Raw genomic sequence first — 25,191 nt, 5'->3', positions numbered from 1 at the left:
TGCTGCCTCAGCCTCTGGGGGACTTTATGCCACCAAATCGGTGCAAAGACCAGGTTGGTTTTGTTCCTTGATTCCTTCCTACTTGTACAGTTGCTCTGGGTCTTAAATATCTAGTCACCCCATCCACACTATGGTCCCTTACCATCCCTGCTCTGGCAGACCCACACTGTGTCCTGGGGGTCACTGGCAACCCCCAACTTTGGAGGTCCTTTTCCCCTCACCATCTGAGCTCAGTGAACTAGGACATTTTGGGCAGGGTGCTAGGCTAACACAGAGTTCTTTTCATGAGTCTGTTCTGTTGCTTCCCAGGGCAGGTAGAGCACAGCTTTTGTCTCTGAGGTTGGCATCATGGTTGTGAGCCACTCAGTCTCAGTCACCAGGCAAACCAGGAGTGGGTTTTACTGCCTGCAGGTGGTTGCTTGCACTCCTTGCTGCGTTGGGAACTTTTCCTGAGCTCTTTTTCTTGGCTCGGCCGTTCTCTTCCACTCTCTGCAGAATAGAACTTTCAGGAATCCCACTCACGTGGGCTTCCAAGTCTATGTCTCTCCTGAATCTCCAAACTACGTTATAGTGTGCTATCACTCGTAAGAACATGCTTGGTGGGATGAGAGCGACGGTCCTCCTTGTGCTGTGGTTGACATGAATATTTTGCTATAAGTCTGCAAAGAGAATAGCAGCATTGCAGAACCATACTGAAATTTGTTTTATTGAAAATGCACAGAATAAGAACAACACATGTCTGGAATACTGATTGTCCACTGTACCAGAGAGACCAGAACACACATCAGAGTCCTTCATGGACTGCAGAGAAGCCAGCCAGTGGTAGTTTCTGAATAGAAACAAATGGGGCTAGATGCTCACAAGGAAACAGCCTGCAAAGTCAATGCAGAAACCACTGGTACATCTGGCTCGCCCAGAAAAGACGGTGCTAGACAAACCAGAGCAAGGAAATCCTGAGAGCCCTAGGGTCCCTCATGGCCCGTTTCCCCACCTGATACAATTTCTGCTCAGGTGGCCCAGGTCAGGTGGTGGGACCTTCCCAAGGAGCACTTCAGTGTGCGGTCAGATGGCGCGGAGCACCCTGTCCTAGCCTCACTCTCTAAAGCTCGCCTATGGCATGCGAAGCTGTGCGTTAGGATGCCTGCTCAGTGCTGGAAGAGAATATCCAGAGCCATGAGAAAGTGACTCCTTAGACAGAGCGCTGAGGGTGCACCACGTCCACAGCTGAGAAAACCCTTTGCTGCAGAGCGGTGGCCGCGGTCTCAATGAATCATTGGTCAGAGCAGTAATTATTTCAACTTTTCTTCTGATCATTCCAATAAACAAAACTGTGAAATCTCTGCTTGTCCTGGCGAGTCCCAGTTCCCTCTTCACGTTCTTTGTTTCAGATACTTGGCGGTAGATTGATTTATTATGGATGCATAGAACTGCTGTCTCTTTCTGATTGCTGTGTTAATTTCTCATTATGAAATGCCCCTTCAAGTCCCCAATGTTGCTGCCCAAGCTACATCTCTGTGGGGTGATGCCATATAGCCAGTTTTTCTGCTTCTGTTTAAAAGAATAAAGAAAGATATACATTTAACAACAGCAACAGAAAAGCTGGCTGTACAGCCAACCAGATTGTCCTGGCCTTTCTTTCTGTGACATTTTTCTCTGAAGTAGCAACGTCCACCATTTTCACCCAGTTCGTTGGCTTTGTCTGTTAGCTGCAGTATTTGGCCCATTTATGTTTGTTGTCATTGCAGACATATATGTACTTAAACCTGCATTTATTCCCAAGCCTTTATACCTCATTACTTTAACTTTGTTAATTAAAGTCTTTGATTTTTGAGCTTTACGAACACTTTATCTTTTTTTACTCTATAGTAACATAAAATTAACTACCCCATTTTCGTCTTGCTGTGAGTTTGTTTATCTTACTTCTAGTTTGTTTATCCAGAGTGATTTTCACAAAAATCCCTTTGCAATGCATTCTTAGAATCTAACTGTGTTTCATGGAACCGAACCTGATCACTTCATTTAAGTATGAATTTCGTATTTCTGAAGAATGTTTGGGTCAATTACAAATATTTGAATATGACTTTTATTGATTCACCTTGTTTCCCACAATGGTTTCCAAATTATATAATTTTAAATGATTCTGTCTATGTGATTCATGTACTGTTTGCATCTTTTTGACAGACTTTTATCGGGGACATCTTCTTGTTTGTTAACCCATTCAAAGAACTCCCAATTTACTCCACTATGGTGAGTATAACATCCCAAATATCATTTTAGAGTGACATTCAGGGGGTGTACACATTTGTATTCGGTGACATAAAAACTAAAGGAATAACAAATCAAAACAAAGTTTCTTAGAATTTTTCTCCCTTGAATTAGCGTGATGGTCACATTAATGTATTCTGAGGCAACTTGGGGGAATCAAAGTTATTTTACCAAGGTATCTTTTATGTTTAAATATGTAACTGTCCTAACGATGCTTACCAGACAGAATAAATAGTACAGTATCTTTCCATGCGTCCTTGACTGATCTGCTATCATGTGGTTTAGGTCACCTGTCTCCACCCTTGGTTTCCTGCGGAGGTTCTCTCTAGTTAGAGGAGTGGAGATGGGAAGGGAGATGAGCTCAGGGAGTTTCCCAAAGCCACTGGGCTGTGTCACCATGAGACCGCTCAACACAGAGATGAATTGTTGTGCAGGGTCCTTGTAGCGCACCTGAAATCACAGTGTGATTTGCAGTAGTGATGGGTAAAAACTGTGTGAGTGGCTCCCTGGATTTTATGCATCTACACACCTGCTTCAACTGTAAAACAGGACCCGAAAGCAGCAGGTGCCTGACAAATAGGAGCTGTGGAATAAATGTAGATTCCTGATATCTATAGCGAGGTAGAGAGAGAGTAATGGAAGGGATGAAGGAGGGAGAGAAGGAGGAAGAGAGGGAGTGAGGTAGAGAGGGAAGGAGGGAGGGAGGTAGAGAGGGAGGGAAAGAAACAGAAGGAGGGAGAGAAAAAGCATTCTTCCTGGTTCAAAAGGAATTGTACAATTCCTACAGACATGGCTCTTGAAAGCAGGGCAGCTGCTTACCACCCACCTTCACCCTCCTCACCAAGGACCAAGGTGTGCTACTCCATAAAACTCTCATTCTGGCCAGCTCTGCCCCAGACTCACCCGTGAGCACCTGCACGTCCATAGAAGCCTGAGACACTCAGGGCAGAGCCATAACCATTCTGAGCTCCTTCCAGGGTTGGCTCCTACTTTCCAGGCACCTGCTGCATACGGTTGAAGCAGGTATGTAGGTGCATAAAATCCAGGGAGCTCCTCGCATAGATTTTACCCTTCACTACTGTAAATCACACTGTGATTTCAGGTGAGCTAGAATGACTTTGCACAACAATTCATCTCTGTGCTCAACAGTCTCATGGTGACACTGCCCAGTCACTTTGGAAAACTCCCAGTGCACAGAGTTCATTCACAGATGATTATTGAGTGTGTGTTTAGTTTATGGATGACTGTTGACCTGTGTTTAGTTCATGGTTGTCTATTGATTGGTGTTTAGTTCATGGTTGGCTATTGACTGGAGTTTAGTTTATGGTTGACTATTGATTGGTTCATGGATGGCTATTGACTGGTGTTTAGTTCGTGGTTGGCTATTGACTGGTGTTTAGTTCATGGTTGGCCATTGACTGGTGTTTAGTTCACGATGGCTATTGACCTTTGTTTAGTTTATGATTGGCTGTTGACTGGTGTTTAGTTCGTGGATGGCTATTGATGAGTGCCAGGGAAAGGCTTGGCATGATTTCTGCCCTTTGCTGTTGAGTCATGCTTCTACAATGCCTGTTACAGTGATATATACACACTATACTCCGCATGCCTGGTAAATGCGTACTGGTGATCAACTCATTTCTTAATAGTAATGCCCCCTTTGAAGCCACCATGCAGATCCCGGAGGCATGCATGAATAGTATCATAACAATATCGTAAGTACAAAAGCTGTGGTCCTTTGTGCTGTCCTGTGAGGTGCCTGGCATGTCTTCATGACTCTGAATTGTTCATGGTGAACAATTATCCAGTCTATTTATCCAAGACTATTATCCAGTCTTCACTTAGCTCCTATCACTTAGAAGAAAACAAAAGTTCCCAGAAACCAGAACACTAAAAATACTAGCAGTGAGTCCCAGTGGCAGCCACAGGTCACCAGTCACTGAAATTAAGGCAATTATAATCTGTCTCTGAGAATTGTTAAATTAATTCCTATGGTCACAATCCCAATGGTTTTAAAGTGTTGGCACCAAATATCGGAGAATTGTATATAATGTGAAATGTCACAGTTTAAGTTTATTTCCTGGATATCTACTAGACTGAAATTTTGTGAGGTGCTGTTCTTTGAGCCATCAGGATTGTTTGAGACTCATGGACTAAGAAACGAGGTTAAAATCTAAACCTCCAAGTGTCACTGTCGGGTTGAGAGAAGGGCGACTGTCCAGGTGTTCTCTGGATGTCCCAGGTTTCTGTGGACCCAGAAACATGTTGTAGTTTCAAGATTTCTTCAGCTGAGTGGTTTGCAGGAGAGAAGTAGCTGGGTCTTCCATCTTTGGTCTGCTGTCCACAGGTGTCCCAGCTGTACCTGAGCCCCACGGGCCAGCGCAGCCCCTCACTCCCACCCCACCTCTTCTCCTGCGCAGAGCGGGCCTTCCATAGGCTGTTCCAGGAGCGAAGACCACAGAACATCATCCTCAGGTGAGCCAGCCTGTTGCCACAGGCAGGGCCCAGGACCAGGGCGTGGTCCATTTCCCCACCCACTGTGTCTGCAGTCCGTCTTGTTAGAAGGGACAGACAGATTTCTTCTAGAAGTCACCTGAGGTAGAGCAGAGCCCATAGGAACCAGTAACCTGAAACACACTTCATCTCGAAGATTTAAAATAGCAACACGGCCAATCTGCTTTCAAGTCAAAGAAACAAACACAGAGAAAGGAAAGCTTGCCACGTTACTGGACCTAAGCCACTGGTTTACGTAAGGTCCTAACCCGCTTCAAATTATAGTCTTATTTATTCATAAGACAGGGTTTTCTCAGCCTGCTTCTAGTATTCCCCTCTGTTCCCGTTCCACCCTGTATGCCTCGGGAGGTGGCTTTCTTGGAAAAGTAAAGCAGTTTTTCAAACCACAGAAAGACAGTTTACCATGGAATAAAACGCTTCAAGTGGGACTCAAAGGGAAGAGCCACAAGGAGGGGTGGAGTGTGATCACACTTAGAAGATTCAAGAAATAGGTCAGGATTAAAATCAGACTTGGGCTGCTGTCTCTGGAGAGGCCTTTCGGTGTGGGCAGTACCATTGTTATTGTCCATGCTTCTGTTTCTCTCATAGTGCCCGTATATTTTCAAACACGTTCTTAATAAACTCAACTTCAGTAAACAGGGTGGAGGGGTGGAGAGAGGGCCCTGGGGGCTTTGCTGAGAGGGAGCTTGCAGTTCCCTGTAGGAGTCCCACGGATAGACCTGCCTAAATTTGATTCACCCCAAATTCTACATTCATTTGCTCATGGTAACCCCCTCCCTCAAGCTCCTCACTAACATAGCCTCACTCATGTGCCCTTAGGACATATTTTAAGGCTAATAATGCCTAATATTTTGAGAGGAAAAAAAACCTCACTTCTTCATTTTTTTTTATTTTTTATTTATTTTTTTTGAAAGTAATTTTATTAAATTATAAAAGTTTCCATTTCCGCCCCTCTTTCCAACACCCTCCCACTCCCCCCACTCCCTCTCCTCCTCCCTCTTCGTCCCTTAGGGCAGTCAGGGTTTCCTCACTTCTTCATTTAAGTTAAGCATCAGTCTCCCAAGTCCTTATAGGTAAGACTGGATCTTCGCTGACAAGACACAGGGGTGACATAGTCACTCTGCCCTTCCTTTAAAGCTGTGCACTGTGACAAGGTCCCCATGTGGAGCAGGGTGACACGGGAGAAGGCTTCAGCCTTTTCTACCCCGCGCTCAAGTCGGCTCAGCCGAAGTTGAGTGTTGACTGTGTTTCTCTTGTGCCACAAAAGTAGCATAGACAGATGGTAACCCAGATTTTAGTCATCAAAAGTTGACTATCCCCCCAGGGCTCAGGGAACCCTGCAGAAAGGAAGCAGAAAGAGTGTGAGAACCTGGGGGTAGGGGATAGGGGGTGGGGGTGGGGGAGGAGGACATGAAGAAACTAAGACCCTCTAAATAGACATAATCAAAGCTCATATGGCTTCACAGAGACCGAAGCAATGGGCACAGGACCTACGTGGGTCTGCACCAGGTCAGGTCCTCTACATGTATGTTATGACTTCCAGTTTAGTATTATTATGGGATTCCTGAGCATATGGATGAGTGGGTCTCTGTTTCTTACGCCTTCTCTTGGGCTCTTTTCCTTCTGTTAGTTTGTTTTGTCCAATTCCAATGTGTTGGGGTTTTTTATCTATTTTTTTTACTACCCCTTAGAAACCTTTTTCTCTTTCTAATGAGAGACAGAAAGGGAGTGGATCCCTATGGAGTGGGAAAAGAGGTGGGGAGGACCTAGGAGTAGAGGGAGGGGGAACTGTAATCAGGATATATTGTGTGAGAAAAAAAATCTATTTTCAATTAAAGGGGAAAGCGTTGGATATCTCTAAAACAGATTCTCTACAAATTAGCACCAAATAAAACATTACTTTTTAAATTTTATTTTAATATCACTTCTTAAAGTTGGTGACTGGCTTGTGTCCCAGTAACACACATGATTCCAGGCAGTGGGGTTGAGAAAAGGGGGCATTTGTCAAGTTGAAAGTCCAATTATTGAAATTTCAGCATTTTTTTTCTAGAAATTTCCCTTTAATTAATCAATTAGAAAGTGGCTTGCCCTCCAGCCACTGGAAGACAGGTGTCAGGTGGTCCTCTGGGGATATGACATCCAACACACCATTGTGAGCAAGACAGTGCACATCCTGACTTGGGTCGAACCTATCAGACTGAAGAGTAAAGCTATACCACCGACTCCCTGAAAGTGTATGCCATCCTCCTACCGTCTCTGGGTCTGAGAATTACCTCTGGTTCTTCTTCTCCAACTTCTTAGCCAGTGACCTTGTGTTTCCCTTGTTTTCTCGCAGTGGAGAAAGAGGGTCAGGGAAGACCCAGGCCAGCAAGCAGATCATGAGGCACCTGACCGGCAGGGCCAGCTCCACCCGCGCCATGTTTGACTCCAGATTCAAGCATGTAAGTGCCCGCTGGGTTGGTGAATACGTAAGTGAGTAGACTGTGTCAAGAACAATGCCATGTGCAAATACAAGAACGCATTGTCATGGTTAAGAAACCATGGTCACAATTATAGATAAAAAGAAAAGATCTTTGTGTGTCTGCATAGAAAGTCCCAGGCTCATACTTCTGCTGGGGGATGCACTGCTGAGATGCACTGCTGGGGGAGCCTTGAGCACTAGCAACATTTTTAAAAGAAGTGGCCACAGTAGGCATGAATGGTTCTAACCTATAGCTGTCTATTGAGCTTGGACCCTCTTCAGTAAATGTCAGTCCACTCCACAACTCTAGTGGAGCAGTTGGAGTCAATTTGGGGAACCTAGTCTTTATTTAAATATGCTGATAAACCAACCGCCGGCTGATGTTCCCGAGTGAGAACGTGAACAAATCAACGTGGTTATGAGATAAATGCAGGTTAACTAATGGAAATAACAGAATCCATCGACTTAATTGAAATGACAGGGGACAATAGTCTCCCCCTCTAAATTACAGGCTGGAATAATCATCTATTAAAAGGGTTGTTGGTGTGAGAACAGGCACTGTAATTTCTTAAGTGCATTCTGATCACTTTATGTAAATTGATTTTGCTGTTTAGTGTAAGTGACTGCTTTCTGGTTCCTGTGAGTAAGTTAGGTGTCCCTCCATCCAATCTTCAGATACTGGGAGGTCAGAACCATCAGTCCCGCTGGTTCCTAGGAGTAAGTTAGGTGTCCCTCCATCAAATCTGTGAGTCCTGGGGAGTCAGAACCATCAGTTCTACTGGTTCCTGGGAGTAAGTTAGGTGTCCCTCCATCAAATCTGCAGGCACTAGGGAAGTCAGAACTATCAGTCCCATGCAGTTTTCAAGTGGCATGCCTTCTCATTCATCCGTGTGTTTTCCTCATTCCTCGTGACATGTTTTAATTCCGTATTAATTGTGGGATTCCCCACTCTAAATATCATCCACATGACTATCATTGTGTAAGTTCACGAGGTTCTGTGCACGCGCAGCAAAGCACCTTGGGGAATAAATGGATTTATCCAAGTGTCGAATGAGTTTGTGCACGGAACGGAAACTTGTGTAATGTCACAGAGCATCTGTGTGATGCAGTAGGTCTGAGAGAGGGGTCCCGGCACCCCGTGTGGGAGAAAGATCTGGTTGGCTGAATGACAGAGCACCCTGGGTTCACAGAGCTACTTAGCAGAGAGGTTGAATGTGAGAGCCAGAGAAGACGAGGGGATGCTCTCAGGTGACTGGAGAAGGACCAGGACCGGAGAGCTGTTCTGAGAGGCTGATTGTGAGCCTTCAGTGGGGAACCTATCTCAGGCAGACACGCAGAGTGCTACACCTGGGTCTAGTGCATCCTAGAGATGATGCTTTCTTCCCTTCAGTCTCTAACCCCTGTATCTGCATCTTGAAGATCAGAAATAATGCCTTTTCGTATCCTTGGATTTATTGGAACAATGAAGCCGTGTTTTTGAGAGAATCGCCTGGGACTTCTTGCCCATTCCATCCTAAATGAGTTTTAGGTTCATTCAATTCTGTTGCAATCATTTAAATAAGCCTTTCCTGAAAAGTCCCTTTCAGAGGGGAATGACAGGCTCAGCATGATTGATGGGTGTGAGGCTGTTCATTAAGGAGTCCACAGACCCTTATTTCTTGCACATACAATATAGTAAGCTACTTTCATAGCATATGGTCACTTTAGCTTCTGAAACTGATACCACTTTATAAATGGAAAACAATCAGGCCAATACAATTTTAATCAGTAAAAATCAAGGGTGCACATAGGTAATTCTTCCCTGTATATTTTTGTGCTATGTATAATTTTATGGTTATGTGCTAAACTCATAATTTTGTTTCAAAGTCAAGGGAGACGTGGAATAATAGCCTATTTTTCTCAACGTCTCTCTTCATACAGTTATTTAGTGCCACCTATTGGTTGACTAGCTAATACAGTCGCACTTGGCATTGTCTTCTGGAAGTGTGCAGCCCTGTGTGCATGGAACAAGTCTGTTAAGAATTTATAATTCTTCAATTCTTAACTAGCTTAAACTTTATATTAGTGTCACACCTCACGTGTCTTTGATGAGTTTAACTGTATGAAACTGGGATTAAATGTGTGTCCCTGCAGCCAGGTGCCTAGGTTCAAATCCCAGTCAGGACATTTGGAGTCTATGATCCTGGCAGCTGGTATTTCTATGTCATGGATGGCAGAGTGGGACTCTGATGATAAATGATGGAAACCATCACATGCATGCCCATGTATGTATTCACACACACACCTGGCGTTAGACTGTGGGGAGCCTACAGTTAGTTACTAATGGAACGAAAATTATTCCTAGCTGTGTGTCTGCTCTGCCGTGAGTATAAAGCTGGTTGCTTTACACACACGGCACTGCCAAACACGGAGAAGAAATCCCCGTGTTAAAGGAGGATGGGGATGGTGTTGAAGGAACTTGGAGCATGTCATTTACAAACCTGAGATGCAGAGGCAGCTACATAGGGAGACATGTAATCTTTGCCCCACACTTCCTGTCTGGGAACACATTCTCCATTATCTATAATACATCACTTGATTGTCAAATACAGCACAGAAATGCACCAAAGCTAAAGTATTTTTAAACTCATTCTTTCATGACTTTTTAAATAATTATTTTATAGCACATTTGTGCAACAAGAAGAAATATTAATTTTAACATATGCATAGATATCTATTCAATGTAAATTTTAAAGAAAAATAAGAGTAGGCCGTCGTGTTGTCTTATTGACTGTGTCCTTCACCCTACAGAAGCTTTTCAGTTTCAGAAGGTGCCATTTATTAATTGTTTCTCTCAGTGTCTGTGCACCTGGTGTTATATTCAGGAAGTGATCTCCTGTGCCAAAGCATTCAAGGCTGCTTCCCACTTTCTCTTCTATTAGCTTCAGGGGAACTGGCTAGGAGGTCTTTGATCCACTGTGTCCTAGCAATAGTGAAGAAGGTGCCTGAATTGATTAGTGACTACCCTAACTGTCATCAGAGAACCCTACATCCATAACTGTTGGAAGCAAATGCAGTGACCCATAGCCAAGCACTGGGCTGAGTTCCTGGAGTTCAGCTGAAGAGAGAAGGAAGATTATATGAGAGAGAAGAAGGATTATATGAGAGAAGAAGGATTATATGAGAGAAGAAGGATTATATGAGAGAAGAAGGATTATATGAGTTGGGGGGGGAGGTCAGGGAGCGGTCAAGATCATGATGGGGAAAGCCACAGAGACAGCTGACCTGAGCTAGTGGGAGCTCACGGACTGTGAACTGACAGCTGGGGAATCTACAGAGGCCTGAATTATGCCCTCTGAATGTGGGTGACAGTTATGTGGCTTGATCTGTTGGAGAATCCCTGGCAATTGGACCAGAATTTATCCCGGGTGCATGAACTGGCTTTTAGGAGCCCATTCCCTATTGTTGGATACCTTGTTCAGCCTCGATGCAGGGGTAAGGGATTTGGCCCTGCCTCAACTTGGTCTGCCATACTTCTTTGACTCCCAAGGGAGGCCTTATCCCCTCTAAGGAGTGGATGTGGGGTGGGATGCGAGGGGAAGTGGGAGGAGGGGAGAAGGGAAGGGATGGGGAACTGGGGTTGGTATGTAAAATGAAAAAATTTAAGAAAAATGAGAGTATACTGATCACTAATTATTTAGGGGGTTCTGTCATACCTGTTATTAATTTACTTTGAGTTTTATTAATTTTCAAGCCCAAATCATAGAATTTTGTAAAGATTTAGTGTGTCTTCAGAAATGCAAGCCTCAAAAACAGATGGCTAAAACACGTTTCATTATCATGTTTAGCAGTTTTGATTTGTAATTGGGATCAAAGTGTTGCTTTATAATAGTTAATCATGCAAAATGCTTCACAAATTGGTAAGTGCCTGAGTATAATGAACTCAAAACATTTGTTAAAAATTTATAATAATGATCTCAGAAATGATGCCCTTAATCAAAGGGTCTGGGATGAGGGCTCAGCAAATCAGGAGAGGGTGGCCTTTTGCCATCTGGTGGTTGAGTTGGAAGCTGTTTTTCACATATTTGTAGAATGTCTTGAAAGAGAAACAACTTGCCAGATTTCCATACATTTTGGAGACTTGTTCAGCCACCACCCTTATCAGAGTCGCAGTCAACTGATGGACGAGGAGTGGATTTTATTTCAGGATCAATATTTGAAGAAACTTGTTTCAAGAGAATGCCAGATCCTGGTGTGCACCCTAGGGACTTTATACTAGAGTTTTAGAACCACGGGCTTACAAACTTTGAGACAAAGCCTAGGGCTGTGAGGGTCAACTAGATGTTTAGTTCCATTTCTGCAGAGGGGGATGAGTGGCAAGGGGCACGGTGCAGCCAAGAAAGAGGTTGGCAGGTCTGCGTGTTGAAGCCTGTGCAAGCGTGCCTGTGGGTTAGGAACACGGGGCCAATGTCACACACATCGCTTTGAAGAAAGTTCTGTCTCAGGTTTAGGTCATTTCTAACTGTTCTCTTCAAAAACACCAAGGGGCTGGGGCTGGGGCTTGGCTGGTAAGAGTGGTAAGGGCTGAGTCAGATTCCAGTACCTATGCGAAAAGCCAGGAATGTTCATCTGTGTGTTTGGAACTGCGGTGCTGTGGCAGCAGAGATGTGAGAACCGTGAAGCTTCTTGGCTGCCGGTTTAGCTTCAGGAAAAGATCCTGTTGTACGGGATAAGGTGGAAAATGAGAGAGTAGAACGGCCAGCATTGTCTACATACGTGTACATACAACACCAGTCCCTCTGCACAATGTGTGTGTGCGTGTGTGTATATGTGTGTACACATACTGGCCTCAATTTACATCAGGCAAGGAAAGTATATGACACCCTATGAACGGTGGCCACAATCTGGCAGGCCGTGTGTACTCATCATTTGCCTTTGAGGAAAAGAAGAACCTTAAATGTGTTCTGTGGAAAGCACAGAGCCATCCAGGTCACAGAACACTCCCAACATCTGTGCTATGACTCTCCAATTTCATTATGTTTAAGGCATCGTCTGACCAAATTCTCTCTTGTGCTGCAGGCCATGTGCATCCTGGAAGCCTTTGGCCATGCCAAGACCACGCTCAACAGTGTGTCCAGTTGCCTCATACAATACTGGGAAGTGCAGTTCTGTGAGAGGAGGAAGCACGCAACTGGAGGTAAGTTTGCACTCCGCCAGCAGAGGGTCCCCATGTTCAGAGAGATGGAGGCCAGGGACCGGTGAAGCCTGCAGTCACAACCTAGACCGCACCCATGTCAGTACACAGCAGAGAGAAGCCAACTACAGACCATCATGGGAGCAAGTCTGCCTGCTTCCACCTATGGATTATAGACCTCTTATACATATCCTAGAAATGTTTTATAATAAAGATGGCCAGGCAAATTGAGAGGGGCCTGGAGGTGTCTCCTGCATCCCAAGATGTCAGGCTTCAAGTTCAAACTTTACTGGGACTCAAAAATATTCTCAAGGGCGTGGTAAGGCTTCCCTGGAGAATTGCTGTCTAAACTGCACAGCACAGCAGAGGGGCTTAGCTGCAAAGAGCTGACATGGTCGTAATTCTCCCACAGAGCGGCAAAGACTCAAATCATAGCCATGTGCAGCTCCTTCACACAGCGCACAGTGGGATCTGTTTAAATCAATGTGAGCTTTTAAATGATTGAGTTAAAACCCATCCAAACAGTAAAATAATCACCAAACTAAAGTGGAACGGAAAGAACTGACTTTCTGTTCAATTTAAATGTTAGCTGTGGATTTTTCTGGAAACTCAGTTACAATTCAAGTTTTCGCCGACCAGTGGGTCCTGGCCCTAGTAATGAAATGCCCTGGTGAGACATTCCTTGAGACCAGAAGCTGAAACGGGAAAGACCGTGACTCTGTGCTTGGCCCTATGGATAGGCAGACCCAGGTGAAGATGGTGGTTCGATTGATCAGGTAGTCTATCAGCAGTGTTAAGTCCCAGGGCACTGGCCACCTGCTTGTATGGCTCCTGCTGAACCCAGTGCAGCACCTGTCCACCCCACCTTGATGCCAATGCTAAGCCTGAGCATCACAAGCCCCTCGTCTACACATGGCCAAGGAGAGATCCCTCACCTGGGCTCTGTGGCTCTCTGTTTAAATCCTCTTCGGCACAGGGACGTGCTGACTGCTCCCTAGAGATGCAGGCCATTGTCCATATTTCTCCCCTTTCTCTTGAAGAGACTTAATGGGTCTTTTTCTCAGGAATGTCAGGGTAGAAAATTGTCAACTGAGAGAAGCAGCAGGGGGTGGATGAGGGCGCTGCTGTGTGACCCAGGGGACCTGAGTTTGAGTCCCCAGAAACCAAGAAAAGTCAGTAGCGTGTCTGTAAGGCCACCGCTCCTGTAGGTGGGGACGGGAGTCCCCCGTAAGCTCATGGGCCAGCTAGTTTGTGTATGCAGCAACCCAAGGTGATCCTCTCCCTTCCACACGTATTAACTCACAAGGGCACACACACAGTGCTGGAAAGCTGCAGTGAAACTTCTGGAGACTTGCTGTCATCATACTGTATTAGCAAATAGTTCCCATGGTTCCTGGCCAGCCACACCCACAAGTACTTAATAGGCTCATGCGAATAACCCACGTCCTTTCCTACCTCTGAGTCCTCAGGGAGAGAACTGGGATGAGTGTAATAGAATCTAAGTTGTGTGTAAGTAAGTTGACTCTCTGGGCTCTGTGTGTGGCTTGGTTGACTCTCTAGGTTCTGTGTGTGGCTTGGTTGCCTCTTCTTTTATGGAAACTATTCTGCAGCAGCATGGAAGGCCTTCTCCACCTTCCTCCTATTGTTTTCTCATTCTGTTCTTTTTGTTTGTTTGTTTTTTCAAGACAGGGTTTCTCTGTGTATCTCTGATTGTCCTGAAACTCACTCTATAGACCAGGCTGGCCTCGAACTCACAGAGATCCGCCTGCCTCTGTCTCTCTACGTGCTGGGATTAAAGAAGTGCGCCACCACTGCCCAGCTAATTAACAGCCCTTGGATATCCGCGTTTACATTTGTAGTTTTGAAAACCTCCTGCTGTGTTCTAAAACAAAACAAAACAAAACAAAAAAACAAAAACAAAAAAAGCACAGTTAGTCAAATGCTTTAGTGATTCTTTTTCTAGGATTTTAAAATTGAGACAAATAAAGCTAGTTGGAAACAAAGCAGGAAGTCAGTGCCGTTCTGGGATTGTATTCTCGGGTACATGGAGACATCGCCCTGGTCCTACAGCGCCTGGGAGCTCCGAGGGCTCAACCTCCGAGTTCGCCTCTGCCCTTCATAAGAAAGACACTGATGACGATTGCCCTGTGAGGGTTTATCATGAAAGTCAAGTTCCAAGTGCCTCGTCTTTGGAGAGCGGGCAGAGCAAGGATGCTGACACTGGGCAGAACAGACTCAGGGGAAAGCACCGTGATGGACTGACTCACCTCACTGCACGAATGGGGGTTTGAGGATAAAGTGTGCTCTGTGGTGTGAAGATGTGGCCCATGATAATCAGTCAATCACGGGAGCATCCATCATAGAGGCTTAGGAGCGCAGCGCGGCTTTCTCACCGTGATGGTGGCGTGTTCAGATGTAGTGAGGGAGTGGATAACAGAGCATTACAAGCAGTTGTCCGGTCAGGACACTAAGGCAGGATTGCTATGGAAACACTTCTTAGTGCTGAGAAGACCTTACGTCTGAAGATGAGACCTCTGCCTCCTGCTAGTCTGATGTCCTGAGGTCCGGTGAAGGACTTAACGATCTTATCTTTTTCCCTAGTTCATGTTCACATAAATGAAGTGGGCATAAATGAAGTCTGAGAATGTTCCAGAATGTCAGTATCTGAGACCTGCTGTAACAAACTGTTGTATATTACTTCTCCTGAGAAGATCCAGCCCATACCCGCGTGCATACGTGTGCACACAAACACACTCACACATCCACACATCCACACATCTACTCACCCCAGAAAGAGAATCCATAACAGACCAAAGGAACAGTGCCACTGAAGTCCACCTTGGTGAATCAGTGAGTTTTTATTGGGGTCACTAGCAGGACTTGGGGTGTGTGGCTACATACCAGGAACAGGACCGACTCAAAAGCAGCTGGGTCGCCTGAAAGCTAGTCCTACCGTGAGTGACAAACTCACACAGCTGCAGTCCTGGGTCGCTGCACAACTTGCAGGCAGTTCCACTGACCTGAAAATCTCCCCTGTGCAGCTCCCTGGTCAGCGTCCCTCACTGTTCCCAGAATCCCCTCTGCAGCCCCGCCCCCTGCCCATCAATCTGTCCTCACTGCTCCCAGAATCCCCTCTGCAGCACCACCCCCTGCCCATCAGTCTGCCCTTACTGCTTCCAAACCTCTTTGCTGCACCCCGCACCCCCATCCGTCTACCCTCCAGCACTTGTTTACCGTTTCTTTTAATTTGGGGAGGGGCCCTTGGGTATCTTAAATTTCAACATTCTCAGACAGGTGACATTTATTTACCTCCTGGGTTCCATGGCCCACCCTCCCTTCTGGAAGGAAGGTTTCAGTTCTAATGAAACTGTCATACACCCCAAATGCTTGACCAGGCAGCATGAAACCTCCAGGGGTGAGCTGACTGACCCCTGAACTCTCAAAGTCTGGCCATCTCCAGGTAGAGCCTACCGCACTTCTGAGCTCACCCGTCCTTCTGTGTTGGGCATACATACGCCTGTGTCCCCAGCTCTGCGCCCAAGGACACATGCTGCTTGGTCATACCATGTCAGCACCCCCACTACTCCAGCCTGACCTCAGAGCAACATGAGTATCCCTGCATAGCTGATTCTGTTTCTAAGCGATGCCCCCCCCCCCCCCCGACACCAGCTCTGAGATGAGGGCTTTGGAGCATCTTTTGTGGGACAGGATTCAGCCTCCTGCAGGAAATGAAGAAAAAGGTCTTCACTGTCCAAAAGTCCAAAATTGTTTTCAGTTGAAGAACAGACACCTCCACTGTGGAGGAAAATTAGCACTGGGCTCTTTGCAAAGCCACGCCAAAAAGCTACACTAACAGGTTCCACTTCTGAACCGAGACTCTCTTTAGTGAAAAGCGTGGTGCTAGGGGATGGCGGATGAAGCGCCTGACTCGTAAACAGGAGGACCTGAGTCTGGATCTAGCTGTGCTTCACACATTTATAACCCTAGCATTAGGTGAGAAGAGACCAGCAGACTGGCAGAGCCCATTGCCCAGCTAGCCTAACTGAACCAGCAAGTTCCTCTGGGAAATACTGTCACCGTTAGAGAGTGATAGAAGATGGCTGATGGCAACCTCTGGCTTCCACGTGTGCACAGGGGAGTGCACCATGGTCCGTGTGTACGTGCGTGCACGCGCACGCGCGCGCGCACACACATACACACAGTTTATAAAAAAGGAAGATTCCATTAGACTACCAAGAGAGCTCATTCACTCAAGCTGAGCTTCTATGAAAGCAGCTGACTTGTAAATATTCACTAAAATAGCTAATGAGATTATAGTAAGGCTATTATATCTAAACCAGGTCAAGTCAATGAAGATTAGGTGGTGTTTTTATGCTTTAAAGTCGGCCGTATTTGCTTAAGTTATCAGCGTGCGTAAAGCTCCCATTGTATTGGCCATGAAGAATTATCATACTAATGTATGGGCTGAAATATGCTTTCTCCTATGATTGCTATTAGTGGTTTTTAAATAATTTAGCACTAGTTATTTTGCCAGAACATAACCACAAATTGCAACATTGAAAAAAAAAACCAACCAGGCTTAGTTTTATGAACCACGAGCTATACATAAATAGATACTTTTCATTTTATAAATTTACTAACAAACAGCATCTTGGTCTGGAACCCACCTCAGCGTTTTCTCCAGCTGACTTCCTGTTTAACAAAGCCAGCATTCCTGGTTCTTCAGTGTAGGAGCCACCGCCCTTCAGGACTGAGGGGCTTCTGAAGTGTCTCACCCCACGGAAGTGTCGGAAGTCAGTGTGCAAAAATAAGGAAAGATTTGCCAAGAAAGGTTCCATTTAGCCAGAAAGTGCCCTGGGTTTGGGACCATTGCCTTCACCCTAGCATTTACGCCTCTTGCCCAAGAAAGCCAAGGTTTACAGCGTGCCTGTGGGGCTGAGGGAGAAACTGTGGTAGACGCTTGCCCTCAGTTCCTTCTTAGACTCTAGTGAATAAAATTATGAGATTGTCAGTCACTCTAAAGCAAATGCTAGTTTCTTCCTTTAACTGAAAACAGATTTCTTTTTCTCACATAATATATCCTGAATGCAGTTTCTCCTCTCTCTATGCCTCCCAGTTCCTTTCTGTCTCCCCTCCAGATCAACTCATTTTCTATCTCTTATTAGAAAACCAACAGGCTTCTAAGAAATGTAATATTATAATATATAAAACAAAAACTAACACATCAGAATTGGGCAAAACAAATAGAAAGAAATGAGCCCAAGAAATGGTACACGAGTCAGAAAACCACTCATTCACACGCCCAGGAATCTAATAAAAACACTAAGATGGAAGCCATAAATACAGAAAGGACCCAGTTCAGACCTGTGAATGCTCCTCAGTCTCTGTGAGTTCATGGGAGCTTTGCTTAGCTGATTCAGAGGGTCTTGTTTTATTGGTGTCCTCCGTCCCTTCTTGCTCTTACACTCTCTTCTGCCTCCTCTTCCACAGGATTCCCTAAGCCCTGAAGAGGGACTTGAAGGAGAGATGCTGTTTAGGGCTTCTCATTCCAAGGTCTCTCACTCTCTACTTAATGTCTGATAGTGTGTCTCTATACTTGCTCCCAGCTGCTGCAGGAGGAAACTTACTCAATCAGTTCCTGGTTGAGTAAGGAACTGATCTATGACTATAGAAGAATATTATTGGTAGTCATTTTATTACTATGATCTTTGACCCTAGGTCTGGTCTATATAGTCTCAGGTTCCTGGTCACCCAAGCTGTGTCAGGTATGGGTTCCATCTCACGGAGTAGGCTTTAAGTCAAATCAGATACTGGTTCATTACTCCCACAAGCTTTATGCCACCGTTGTTCTAGTAATTCTTCCATGTAGTACAGCACTGTCGATCAGGGAGGTCTCGTGCTCAGAGCAGCTGCAAGCATAGGAAAACAAGATGTTTGCTCCAGCAGGCAAGGGGCCAAAGAAAACTCAAGGTCTGTGGGGTCCGCCATCCCCAACAGATATAGACTGGCATGGGATGGGAAAGCATTGGACTCTCAGCTTTTTCTGTGACTAAAAAAATCCTGGCTCAACTTCAGCTGAAACCACAGTCTACTCGCAGTGGGAAATGCTCTCCAGTGGATGTACCACGGCTGTGGCCTTCTTGGGTAATGTAAACATTAAGAGTTTAAAAAAAACAAGACAGAACACATGTGAGGGGCTGCTCCTGGCACCTTGCTTTCAAATCCTGATGTTTGAATGAACGAGAGAGGTGACGAGAGATGAAACATTATCACTGCCGCATCGCAAGCTTCCTTTGCATCACGTACCCCATCGGACATGCTCTTCATAGAATGCTATCCCTGATCCCATCTCATGTCAAGAGCTGTAAGCAGTCTGGGCTTTGGAGATAAGGAGGATGGGCTTCAAGTACAAAAGCCTCCAACAGCATTTGAACAGGTGGCGTACAAATGGCACCTTGTGTCTGAAATGCGATAGATATATTTAGTGGTACCTTTGGGAACTCCAGAGTGATCCTGAGACATTGTGTTTTTTTTCTTCCTCATATTAAATATGGACAAAGTTACAGTTGAAAGGGGTGTGCAGAGTGGCCATACCAGGTTCAGAAACAAGAATGCCTGGGATTGCATCCTGAAAAAGCTCCTCATCTTACATCGCTGTCCATGACGGCTCATGGGTAGATGGTCCCTCACCCCAGCACGAGCCAGCTCAGGAGGTGAAATAGAAGAAAGGCACGTGCAACAGGCTGCCTTCTCTCCCTGTGCGCATAGTCTGTGTTGAGTGGCCGCTCGAGGTGGGAGATGATGAGACTTTCTTTGAAGGAGGTCCTAACTTGTAGCCTGAAGGAGAGTGACTCATTCCATATACTCCCTTTAATAATTCACGAATGCCCTGGCTCTGTGAAATACTACAGTTACCTGTGGCATTAAGTACAAACAAACAATATGCATTCATGGAGTCAAACTTCTTGAGAGAGAGATTTATATGTAGATGTCTAGAGACTTGGCCGGAGTCATTGGTTGCCATGGAGATAGCCGTGGAGAGCGACACCTGCTTTTCTGATCAAGACTGTTTCCAATTTAAAAACCTTTCCAGTGTTGAGATCAGGGTGGCAGTTGAGGACACCTCCTTGGGCAGCAGTAAGTGCTGGAACCTCTCATTCTGGAGCCCCATGCTTCCCTGACCACAGAGCTGCACCCCAGACACCGCAGCATCTTCTCTGTTTGAGATCATGTCAGCCTTTGCTCGAGTCTGCCTGTTGGTTCCCTTCAAAGTGACATTTTCTTCCAATCATGTGGATCAGAACCCGTTAACCCCAAGCAATTTTATTCACTGCTGGAGATGTGCTAACTAGAGTGATTAATAATTACTCTGCTTAGGAATTCAGATGAAGGATTTTCCTGGCACTCGTGACTTGGCGCCTGATCAGTACTGAGCACTGCTTCAACTGAAGCTGGTGTCTTTGTTGGTAAAAGTGTGTGCTCATCAGCCTGGGGCCAAGGCCAGAGGCACCAGCTCTCTCAACCTTTGCTTCTCACCTGTCATCCGGCACAGAAAACAGTGAACGGGACCAGTGTGGCGCTCCACTATACACATGTGCAGAGTTAAGGGTACTTACTCTCCTGGGGGTAACTTACTTCAGACTTTTAAGGCAAAAAATTTGCCACATTTTTTTTGTTAAAAAAATTAATGAAAACGATAATATCTCAACTTCAAATTTCTCCCTGGTTAAATTCATGAAGATATGCATACATGCACACACACACACACACACACACACACACACACACACATACACACACTGCCTACTGAGGGTATGATTGGCTATTCTTGGTTGTCAGCTTGACTACAGTTGGGATTAACTAACGCAGAAGTGGCTGGGTATACTCGTGAGGGATTTTTGTTACATAAATTATTTGAGGTAGAAAGACCCATTTTTAATCTCTATCTTTGGAGGTGGGAGGATCCACCTTTGATCTCTATCTTTTGAGGTGGGAAAACCCACCTTTAATCTGGGTCACACCTGCTGGCAGCCTGTCTAAAGGACATGGGAGGAGGAAGCTCATGCTTAGCCTGCTTGTTCTTGCTAGCAAGTTCATTCAGTCACTGGCTTTAGAGCCTACTCTTTGGGATTCTGCTGTATCTGGAAGAACAGCTTAGACACCTGGCCTGCTACACTGAACAGTTACTGGATTCTTGGACCTTCCATTGGTAGACGGCCTGTGTTGGACTAGCAGGACCAAGCCTATAAATCATCCTAATAAATCCTTCATGCATGCACCCGTGTGAACACACATGCATACATGTGTGTGTTAGCACAAGGGTGGTTCCTCCATGCTGTGACAGGTTTCTCTAAAGGGACAGGACTGTTGGGCAGAGAGTGAACTCTCATATAACTTATGAACTTCACTGATGAGCATAGGCCAATATTGGGTCCTCAGACTTTACCATATACATCTCATAGCAATTGTTAACAGGGACAGAACTGACTGTGGCAGCAGGAGTTGGGGACTCTGAGCTCTTGGTACCTTGGGATTAGCATCTCTGGAGACCTAAGATGCTGTAGAAAGTAAAGTCTCTTTGTGTTGTTTCGAATGTTTGTGTTGGAAAAAAAGCTTTGCTGTCATGGCCTGTAATTAATTAACATGTAAATTTATGGAAATTGAACTAAAATGCCGTTTAACAGAATCCCTTCTCTTTTCCCAACCAGCCAGGATTTCCACATATATGCTGGAGAAGTCCAGGCTTGTGGCGCAGCCTCCTGGTCACAGCAGCTTTCTGATTTTCTCCTGGCTGATGGACGGGTTATCCACAGAAGAAAAATGCGGGCTTCACCTTGGTAACTTCTCTGCACACCGGTGAGTGGTCAAGGATTTTCCCAAGTTTTTTCCTGAAAATTTTGAGCACATCCTTGGTGTTCTTAACTGGCCTTCACATGTTTTTCGGAGGTGGAAGGGTGGCTAAAGGGAGACAGTTGGCTACTGTTAGGGCCGCGCCATCTGAATAGCCTCTAATGATGTGCTGAGTGGTAGGGAGGTTTCCCTTGCTGGCATGAACTTTTATTTTTTGTTTTGCTGTGTCTCAGAGAGGAAGACAAAACCTAACATGTTTGTAAACATCCCAATGCCTATGGCTGCTTGGGGCACATTGTCTCATCTCTCATCTTCTGAAGGGTTGGTGTGAATAACAGTGTGAACAATCAGTATTCATTCATAGCAGATGAGATTACATAACAAAGAGAGGGATCACACCTCTCAACCAAGGGCAGATGCTCTTCATAGAAGGCAAAAGCTTTTCTTAAAACATGGAGCCATTGATGACTATAATGAACACGTGGGGTCACCAGGATGCTCACCTGAGGAACGGTGTTCCATGCACACCTTCCTGCCAGCCTCCAGCCTCCAGCCTCCAGCCTCCAGCCTGAGCCCCACACGGCACCGGGCCTGGTTAGAATTGGGATGAGAATTCGAAGGGATAAGGGGTGAATGCTACCCAGAACAGACGCTGGCGGGACACAGAATCTACAGCTCATTTCTGCTTCATTGTGCTGAATTCTCTGGCGCAGTCTGCTGTGTGCCCGTGGAGAAGCCCGTGAGGAATGGCTGCATAGTCCCCAGAGTGAAGTGATGATAAATAAATCAGGTCAGGGAGCCAGGTGGTAACCGATGACTGTTTCAGATGGTGAATGGGGGGACACTGCTGGATAGAGTCCTAAGGAGTCCATGCAGGGACTTGGGGGCAGTATCCTGGACAATTGAGAAATGTTGGGATCTTAGAGAGGAAGGGGTGAGGTTGAGGGAAAGCAGGAAGACCAAAATGTAGTCAGAGTTCAGGTAAGGAGGGAGGGTGACGCTGGCTGTGACAGGCCACAGCAGAAACGTGTCTCTGTGAAGAGGGGCTGCAGTGCCCAGGCTGCTACAAAGCCCTGCAGCCCGGGCTGTCTCTGAGGAACCCCAGCAGGATGTTCAGGAGTCAGAGAGTTCAGTGCCCTGGAACAACGCAGGTGTCTTATTAATATGCATTATGAATAGCTAACGGGTGCTCAACACCATTTTCAATAAAAATACCCATGGCTGCTCCTGTTACATAAAGATATCAGTGGGAGGCTGTGCACGATGGTCGCTCACCTGGAATTTATAGCATTTAACAAGAAAACACGCCATTTACCAGCTGGATAAATCTCGCGCCGATTACAGTACCGTCGAGACTTCTGTGGGTCTTGCTGAGTTTGCCATACTAGCAAAACTGGGTTTTCTTAACTAGCGATATTGGCGGTGGCGGAAGAATTTTATATTCCTTTGATGTTTGAATTTGTGGGTGGGGTCTAATCTCGGCTCATTCCTTGTGACAATTAGATCCCACACATTTTGGAGGTTGGTCAGTATCCAGTCAGATCTGGATTGGATCACTAACTTTCTAAATGTCGATAAACCAGACCTTTCATGTCTGGAAGCTTCCTTTAGGAGTCCACTCCTTAGCAATGGTCTATCAGAAAAGGATATTCTACTGGGAAAACAACTGGCCTTTCATGTCAGCAAGAGTCACTGTGTCTGCTGTAGGATGAGTCTGCTTACCCTGTAGTCTGCAGAAACTTGCTGACTTGTCTTACACTGAACAAGGCACATCTGAATTCGCTGTCTCTCTCTCTCTCTCTCTCTCTCACACACACACACACACACACAGAGAGAGAGAGAGAGAGAGAGAGAGAGAGAGAGAGAGAGACATACACACAGGTGAGGTGTTGATGATACACTGACTCTTAAAATAACCACTACAGATCACCACACCCTGCAGCCTGCAGCCTGCCCTATCTCTTCCTCCTACACTGCAGCTCATTCCCTACGTGAAGCAGCAAGAGGTGCCTGCAGCACTCCAGGGCCTGCAGGACTCCTGCACCTAGCATGCCTTCCGAAACTACTCAACAGGGCGGACAGTGTCCCTGCCTATGGTCTTCGGATCCCGGCAGCAGGCTCACCTTTACCTTCAGCTGTGCTTAGGTGGTGAAGTTTCCTAAGCCTCACACAAATATGTAGAGCCCCCGTGCCAGTAGTGAAATCCCCGTACACACATCTCTGCATGCAGCCCAGGAAGGTTCCCAAGAACACAGCACGCTGCCTAACTGCAGCTCCTGAGAACACAGCACACTGCTGAGCTCACTTGGGGCAGGAGAAGGGCATTGAAGCAGCACTTACAAACACCTGGAAGAATTTTATATGCCTTGGATGTTTGAATTTGGGTTGAGGTCTAATCCTGGCTCATTGTGTGTTACTAATAGATGCCACACTTCCAGAGTATCTCTATCTAGCATGCGGGCCCAAGGGTTAGAAAGAATACATGCACCAAGAAAGCCCACGAGAGGGCGCACTCTGCACAGCTCAGAGGGAGACAAGCCACAACAGCCAACCAACAGCAAACAAAAACTTCATTCATTTTTGTTTACGATTTCTTCTGTGTTTTTCTTTTCTTGGCCGCTATCTCCTATTTAAGTAGTATCTCCTCTTTTTATTTTTGTGCATACTGTGTTATATCTGAGAGAGAAATGTAAGGTAGACTCCTGCAGATTGAGATTTAAAGAAAGCAGCGGTATACAATACTTGCTTGCCTTTAACTACTTTAAATTGCTTCTGTGGGTTTAGCCCCAGGAAAGCTAGGCTTTTAAACCTGAGGAAGAGACTCCTGACCTCCCTCCCCGCTGACTGATCACGGGGAGGACTGTGGGTTGCTTCCTATTGCTGCTCAGCCAAGGCCACACTGGGAGCTGTGCTGATGAACAATCATTTGATGGAGGGAGCAGGTGCCCCGGTCCTCACCTCCTCCGAGAGAAAGAGAGCTGAGTCACTGAGGTTTGAACTTGAGGTGGCTGCAAACACCTGTCACAGGAGAGCTGAGCAATTAACTCCCAGGAGAGTGTGTTCTCTGCTGAGTGGTTATCAGGGGGGCTGAGCCGAATCTGAAGGCATTTCACGGATTTTTTTTTTTTTTTTTTTTTTTTTTGCGTGTGTCAGGTAAAGAAAACCTTCGGTGTCATTGAAAGGTGACGCTCCATGATTTCATGGCTCACCAACTTCTGTTCAGTCACAGTTTTAGGGAAGGGAAAACTGAAGGTCTGTGAGACCTATGCCTGAAAGCCGCACCATTTCCACTGCTGTTATAGTTTGTAGCTTTTTACTTAAATATTATTTTGGAGGTTGTATCACAAGGCTTTGTGAGTCACACCACCCGCGATGTCAATATCTGGGAATTCTGAACAAGTGTCTTCGCATGTGTTACGTGAACGTGTCTTACACAGTGAGGTTTCTGCATGAGTTTTACATGGATGAGCTCACTGCATCTGGAGGCAGCTACCTCGTGCTTTTGGCTCTGTCACCGATAGCAGATGCTTTTGAGATAATATGAGCCACCTTTGATGGAGGGCTTCCTACAGGGCGCTGTTCACTCTCAGTGATGGGGACGTCACCCTGGATGTCGAGTCAGCCAGCCAGCAGGGCGAAGCTGATATGGGCATGCCAGGCTTCCCAGTTCTCAGTTGCATCAGCGTCTGCCACACGACTCCAGTTGGTAATACTCCACGCCATCTCAGGCTGTTTGCTCAACCATGGGAAGAGAATCAACTTCTTAACTCTTCTTCTCCCACCATGGTTTTGACAGCGGTAAACACTGTTCAGATTTGAGGGTGAACTCACATAAACTGGGGTCAAAGGGATCACGCAAAGGGGTCAGACATATGTCTTATTAGCAAAAATGGAATTCTTGGTGAGATTTCCAGGGAAAAAAATCATATTT

General features: G+C 45.8%; 1 protein-coding gene across 2 annotated transcripts in view; it reads left to right on the top strand.

The window, feature by feature from the left end:
• Myo16 (myosin XVI) overlaps nt 1–25,191 on the top strand; it is a 473,090-nt gene that overhangs the window by 232,402 nt on the left and 215,497 nt on the right. For both annotated transcript variants that reach the window (XM_087900756.1, XM_087900755.1), the window contains exons 12-16: nt 2,182–2,247; nt 4,610–4,737; nt 7,112–7,217; nt 12,296–12,413; nt 21,119–21,266. In XM_087900756.1, coding sequence (XP_087756882.1) covers nt 2,182–2,247; nt 4,610–4,737; nt 7,112–7,217; nt 12,296–12,413; nt 21,119–21,266 — 566 coding nt within the window. The remainder of the gene's footprint in view (nt 1–2,181; nt 2,248–4,609; nt 4,738–7,111; nt 7,218–12,295; nt 12,414–21,118; nt 21,267–25,191) is intronic.

The sequence above is a fragment of the Myodes glareolus genome, chromosome 23, assembly GCF_982192425.1.
Source record: "Myodes glareolus chromosome 23, mMyoGla1.1, whole genome shotgun sequence".
NCBI lineage: Eukaryota > Metazoa > Chordata > Mammalia > Rodentia > Cricetidae > Myodes > Myodes glareolus.
The sequence above is the reverse complement of the archived record's forward strand: the minus strand, read 5'-3'. Positions and strand labels throughout refer to the sequence as shown.